Source organism: Dipodomys merriami, unplaced genomic scaffold (assembly GCF_024711535.1).
Source record: "Dipodomys merriami isolate MVZ:Mamm:240054 unplaced genomic scaffold, mDipMer1.0.p SCAF_22, whole genome shotgun sequence".
Classification (NCBI taxonomy): Eukaryota; Metazoa; Chordata; class Mammalia; order Rodentia; family Heteromyidae; genus Dipodomys; species Dipodomys merriami.
The window spans coordinates 19,944,649-19,950,810 of record NW_027203604.1 but is presented as its reverse complement, the minus strand read 5'-3'; the positions used below and the strand labels follow the sequence as shown (position 1 = coordinate 19,950,810).

At 55.5% G+C, this 6,162-nt stretch overlaps 1 protein-coding gene across 4 annotated transcripts in view; it reads right to left on the bottom strand.

Moving 5' to 3' along the window:
- Nucleotides 1-18: 18 nt before the first annotated feature.
- Cux1 (cut like homeobox 1) overlaps nucleotides 19-6,162 on the bottom strand; it is a 257,137-nt gene continuing 250,993 nt past the window's right edge. For all 4 annotated transcript variants that reach the window (XM_070033577.1, XM_070033578.1, XM_070033579.1 and 1 more), the window contains exons 19-23: nucleotides 2,574-2,657; nucleotides 2,251-2,307; nucleotides 1,615-1,695; nucleotides 939-1,003; nucleotides 19-770 (exon numbers count right to left, since the gene is read on the bottom strand). In XM_070033577.1, coding sequence (XP_069889678.1) covers nucleotides 704-770; nucleotides 939-1,003; nucleotides 1,615-1,695; nucleotides 2,251-2,307; nucleotides 2,574-2,657 — 354 coding nt within the window. In that variant the 3' untranslated portion in view covers nucleotides 19-703. The remainder of the gene's footprint in view (nucleotides 771-938; nucleotides 1,004-1,614; nucleotides 1,696-2,250; nucleotides 2,308-2,573; nucleotides 2,658-6,162) is intronic.

Sequence of the window (6,162 nt, the reverse complement as noted above, 5' to 3'; positions counted from 1 at the left end):
GAATCAGAACACGCCATGTCATCAACATGCTAGCATTTATTTCAAATATGCAAAGTGGCATGCGCAAGCACAAATCTAACTTAGGTCCTTGCCAGGGCCCCAAGCTGAGGCCACACAAGGGTGACAGGCTGGGGCTCCTCAGGGCAGCCTAGGGTCCAGTCTAGCAGCGCAGGGCTAAGGGGGCTGGGGAGGGGGAAACTAGAGTCTGGAATACCTCACCAAAGAAGCAAGCAGAAATCCCATGGGAGTGGGGTAGGGGGACTGTCCAGCCCTCTGGGACTCCCTGTTTGGTGGTGAATCAATGTAACCTATGTCTTGGTTACAAAAGCAGGCCTGGAGGGAAGGGTCCTTGGCTGGTTTTAGGGTGTTCAGAAGATCTGGGGGAGATCTGGTTGTGCCAGAGCCCGGGTGCATTCAGGTCTGGGACTCAGACCACTAGCCATGGCTGCTATGGATGCTCAGTGCTAGGGTCACTGCTGACCTCGGCCGCCGCTGCTGGGGCTGGGGTCAGCCTGGGGTGGGCATTGGGACCCTGGACCTGGGGGCCTGATGTTTCAAGGGGACCTGGGCACTGCTGGGACAAGGACGAGGACAGTACCCCGGGAGGTGGGGGGTCTCTGGGGAAAGGTAAGTAATTAGAAACAGCTAAGCAAGCGGGGGGGGGGGAGAGGGAGGTGACCCTCGCTGTCCAGGGGCCCTGGGGTCACTGCCACAGGTCACCAGCCGCCCCCTTGTCACTCTCGTGGAACTTGTGCAGGTGGTCGGCAAACCTGGGAACACGAGCACATATGAATGAGGTGTGTAGGTGAGGGGGCCGGCACCTGTGACGCATGGGGCCGGGGTGCCAGGGGGGGCTGTAGGCATCACAATAGGGGAGCTGGTGGCCAGAGCTGCTGGGGGTCGGGCTTGGGGTGGGGGGCCCCTGGGGGAATGCTCACTTCTTGGCGCAGGTGGCTGCACAGTCCCTCTCAACACTCTCACTCCAGGCCAGCTTGTAGAGCACCTGGCCAGGGAAAGGGGACACACAGTGAGTGCTGCCACCCAGAGGTCCTGGCCTGGGCCTGCGCTCTGGGGACAGAAGGGCTCCTGTGTCCCCAAGGCCCAGGGTATGTGGGCCTTAGAGACAGTCTTGACCTGCCAGGCACTGTGAACAGAGACAGCAGGACCCAGAGCTTCTGGGCCCTAGTGCAGCTACCTCTTAGGGGGAGGGCCATCCCTGAGGCTGGAGCCTCCCATACCTGCAGCCCACCTCTTTCTCCCACCACGCAGAGGGGATGAAGTCTCACTGGGCCTCAGTGTGGGTCCCTGCATTCATTGAGTCCCCTATGCGCCTGGGTGTCCTTCGTCTGTGCTGTCCCCTGGGGGATGAGGTAGACCCGCCCCCTCCCCGCCGAGGTGCCACCTCAAGCTTCCCTTCCACCAACGTCCCTGCAGGTCCCCTGGGGGGAGTCACCCAGACCCCTTGTCCAGAGCAGCCTGGCTGTGACCCAGGCAGAGGCCCTAGAAGGGGAAGGGAGTAGCAGGAGCCGAGGGGTGGCTCCCTGCTGTCCTAAAGGCCCTGTGTGTGGCGGTTGGGAGATGTCCTGAGTCGCCTGCTGCTGTCTGGATGCTTACCAGAAAGACCAGGCAGTGCAGGAACAGAGTGTAGAAGAAACCGATGGTGCGCGCCATCTTGTTGGAGAGAACCAGCCGTCCCTGGGGAGCAAGCGAGGGCAGTGGGTGGGGCAGGGCTGCCCCAGCTCCCACGAAAGGGGCAGCAGGGAGAGGGACAGGGCAGGCACCTGGCTACAGGATTTCTGGGCCATGGCGCCCCCTGCAGCCCAACCTCAGGCCCTACACCTCATGGTTCTGCCAGAGGCTGGATGGATCTTGTCTGTGAGGGGTAGGGGGAAGGGATGGGTGGGGGTGGGGTAGGGCACTTGAACCACACCCCCAGCTGCTTTTGTTGGCATGTTATTTTTGAGACAGGGTCTCGGCTGGTCTTGAATCTGATTCTCCGGCCTCTACCGCCCAAGTATACGGGAGTAAAAGCATGCACACCCATGCTGGTCCACTCACGGCAGGGTCTGCGCTCTTCGAGAGGCCTCTCCAAAATAGGGTGTGTGTGTGTGTGTGTGTGTGTGTGTGTGTGTGTGTGTGTGTGTGTGTGTGTGTGTGTGTGTGTGTGTGTGTGTGTGTGTGTGTGTGATGTGACAAGGTGCCCAGAGACAGAGGCTCAGGCTGTCCCTGGGCTGCAGGGCTGGCACTCACCATGCCGAGGGTGGCCTTGTCCCAGGGGCTCAGGCTCAGGTACTTCCTCTGCCGCTCCTGAAGGGGGGGTGATGGAGGCCTGAGAGGGCCTGGGGTGCGGAGGGGTTCCTACCCCGCCCACAGAACCTGGGGTCACAGGGCCCTCTTCTCTAGGTGAGTCCCCTAGGGGAAAGTTGTGCATGGACAAGGCAGGGTTCTACAGGGAGGAGGGGTGCGGGCCCCCACATTCCTCTAGGTTGCCCAGTTCATCGTGGCACCCTCTCTACAGAGAAACATGGAGGCCACTTGGGAGGCAGGGCCGGGGGAGGCTGGGGCTCACGAACCCGCTTGCTGAAGGAGGAGAAGGGGTCCAGGCGCTCCTCGTACTGGGACGAGTACCGCAGCTCGGTGTCATCGCTGCCAGCACCCTGCGAGGCCAAGGACCGACCAGACAGTCACGTGACGCCCAAGGGGGAGGCAGGCTGGCTGCCACCATCCCAGCCCAGCCTCCATTTCCTTATCCAGGAGGGAGCCCTGGGAGCGGGTGCTGGAGTGTCAGCACCTGCCAATGCCCACCCTGGCTGCTACCTCCGGACACCCACAGAGACCTAAGGAGATGGACTGGTAAAGAAGACCTTGAGGACAGAGTTAGGGAGACTCTGCAACTCAACAAACAAGCCTGGTGTGGTGGCTCACACTCAAAAATCCAGCCATGCCAGGCGCCAGTGGCTCATGCCTGTAATCCTAGCTACTCAGGAGGCTGAGATCTGAGGATCATGGTTCAAAGCCAGCCCGGGCAAGAAAGTCCATGAAACTCTGATCTCCAATAAACCACCAGAAAACTGGAAGTGGTGCTGTAGCTCAAGTGGTAGAGCACTAGCCTTGAGCTGAAGAGCTGAGGGAAAGCGCTCAGGCCCAGAGTTCAAGCCACACTACCAAAAAAAAAAAAAAAAAAAAAAAAACCAGCCATGCAGGAGGTGGAGGTAGGAAGATCACAGTGCAAGGCTGGCATTAGGCAAAGACATGAGACCCTGTCTGGGAAAACAAAAAAGCTGTGCACTGGTGGCTCACCCCTGTAATCCCAGCCACTCAGGAGGCTGAGATCTGAGGATCATGGTTCAAAGCTAGCCTGGGTGGGAAAACCCTTGATACTCTTTTTTTTTTTTTTTGGTTGTAGGGCCTGAACTCTGGGCCTGGGCGCTGTCCCTCAGCTCTTCAGCTCCAAGGCTAGTGCTCTACCACTTGAGCCACAGCACCACTTCCAGCTTTTTCCTCTTATGTGGTGCTGTGGTATTGAACCCAGGGCCTCATACATGCAAGGCAAGCACTCTACCACTGAGCCACCTTCCCAGCCCTCCATGATACTCTTTTTTTTTGTTTGTTTATTTTGCCAGTCATGGGGCTTGAACTCTGAGCCTGGGCGCTGTCCCTCAGCTTTTTAGCTTAAGGCTAGCACTCTACCACGTGAGCCATAGCACCACTTCTGGCTTTTTCTGCTTATGTGGTGCTGAGGAATTGAACCCAGAGCCTTATGCATGCAAGGCAAGCACTCTACCACTGAGCCACCTTCCCAGCCCTCCATAATACTCTTATCTCCAATCAACAAACAGAAAACCAGAAGTGGCACTGTGGCTTAAAGTGGTAGAGCACTAGCCTTGAGTGAAAGAGCTCAGGGACAGAGCCCACACCCTGAGTTCAAGCCCCACAATGGACAAAAATAAAAATAAAATAAATAAATAAAAATCTAAAGCATGAGGGGCTGGGGTGCGGCTCCACTCATAGAACATCTCCTATAACAAGCTCAAGGCTCCAGTGCAAATCCTGATGCCAAGAAATAAAAGGCTGGGAGGGCTGGGAATGTGGTTTAGTGGTAGAGTGCTTGCCTAGCATGCATGAAGCCCTGGGTTCGATTCCTCAGCACCATATACACAGAAAAAGCCGAAAGTGGAGCTGGGGCTCAAGTAGTAGAGCACTAGTCTTGAGCAAAAAGAAGCTCAGGGACAGCGCCCAGGCCCTGAGTTCAAGCCCTGGGACTGACAAAAAACAAAATTAAGTTAAAATAAAAAATAAAAGGCTGGGAGGGACAAGACAGCTTAGGGTGGCATTTGTGTGCAAATGACTTTTTGTTTTTCTCAAGAAAAAATTGGAAATGGTGTTGAACTCCTGGGTTCAAGTCATCCCCATGAACTCCAAACAACTGAGTTCACAAGCATGTGGCCCAGGCCAGGGCTTGGAGGGTTTGAGGTGGGTTCCTGGGTGTGTGGGGCCAAAGCAGGCCTCCGTGGAGGGGGGCAGGAGCCCATAGTCCAGAGCAGCGCTGGCAGGCAGGGTCCTGGCGCCCTCTGGTGGCCCTAGGTGGCTCCAGCTTGGATGGGTGGAGATGGAGAGCTGGTCCCCCATGGTTTGGCCCCAGGGTCCCTACCCTGACTGTCAGCGCCTTCACTCACTGCCCACCAGGACCCTTAGCCTGTAGCCACACGCTGGGTGGATTTCTGTGCTCTGCTTTGATTGGTGTGAGTGCTGGATCACATTCTGTTTTTTTGGGTTGTTGGGATTTGTTTTTTCTTTTGTGCTGGTCTTGGGACTTGAACTCAGGTCCTGGGCATTGTTCCTGGGCTTTTTTGCACAAAGCTAGTGCTCTACCACTTAAGCCACAGCTCCACTTTTGATTTTTTTTTTCTGGTTAATTGAAAATAAGAGTCTCTCAGACATAGGGCTGGGAAGATGACTCAGTGGTAGAGCGCTTGCCTTGCATGCCTGAGGCCCTGGGTTCCATTCCTCAGCACCACATAAGCAAAATGTAAAAAGCTGGAATTAAGCCACATTCTCAGACCTCCTTTTTTTTTTTTTTTTTTGCAGTACTGGAATCTGAACTCAGGGGCTTGCCCTTGTTGAGAAGGTGCTCTGAGCCACCTCAGCCCTTGTTGCTTTAGTTTTTTGTTTTGTTTTTGACAAGGACTTGCACTTTTGCTCAGAGGGTCTTGGCCTGTGATCCTCCTACCTTGGCCTCCTGAGTAGCTAGAACTAGAACTATAGGTGATCCCACCCCCTACGCCGAGGTGGTTTTTTTTTTTGCTTTTGTTTTTGTCGGCCATGGGGCTTGAACTCTGGGCCTGGGCACTGTCTCTCAACTCTTCAGCTCTAGGCTAGCACCCTACCACTTGAGCAACAGTGTCTCTTCTGGTTTTCTGATGGTTTATTGGAGATAAGAGTCTCATGGAATTTCCTGTCCAGGCTGGCTTTGAACCGAGATCCTCAGATCTCAGCCTCCTGAGTGGCTAGGATTACAGACGTGAGCCACCGGCTCCCGGCTGGTGTTTGGTTTTTATTTTGGTGGTACTTGGCTTTGAACTCAGGGCCCTACTCTACCACTAAGCCATGCTTCCAGTTTGTTTTTAAGATAGTTTCTCAAAACTTCTTCCTGCCCAGGTGTGTGTTTGGGTCATGACCTTTCTGAATTTTTTTGCTCTTCACTACAGCTAGGCTGACAGGCCCATACCACCACACCCAGCTTCATCTGTGGAGATGGGAGTTTTGCAGACCTCTCTTCCTGGGCTGTCCTGACCCTCCCAATCTCAGCCTCACACAGGGTTAAGGAGACAAGATGCCACCATGCCCCGCCACTGGCTGAGCAGGGGTCTCTCATGTATGCCTGTGCTTGCCTCACATCTTTTTTTTTTTTTGGGGGGGGGGGCGGTCCAGTCGTGGGGCTTGAACTCTGGGCCTGGGCGCTGTCCCTCAGCTCTTCAGCTCAAGGCTAGCGCTCTACCACTTGAGCCACAGCGCCACTTCCGGCTTTTTTCTTTTTGCTTATGTGGTGCTGGGGAATCGAACCCAGGGCCTCATGCATGCAAGGCAAGCGCTCTACCACTGAGCCACCTTCCCAGCCCTTGCCTCAAATCTTGATCCTCCCAATTTTAGCCTCTCACTAGC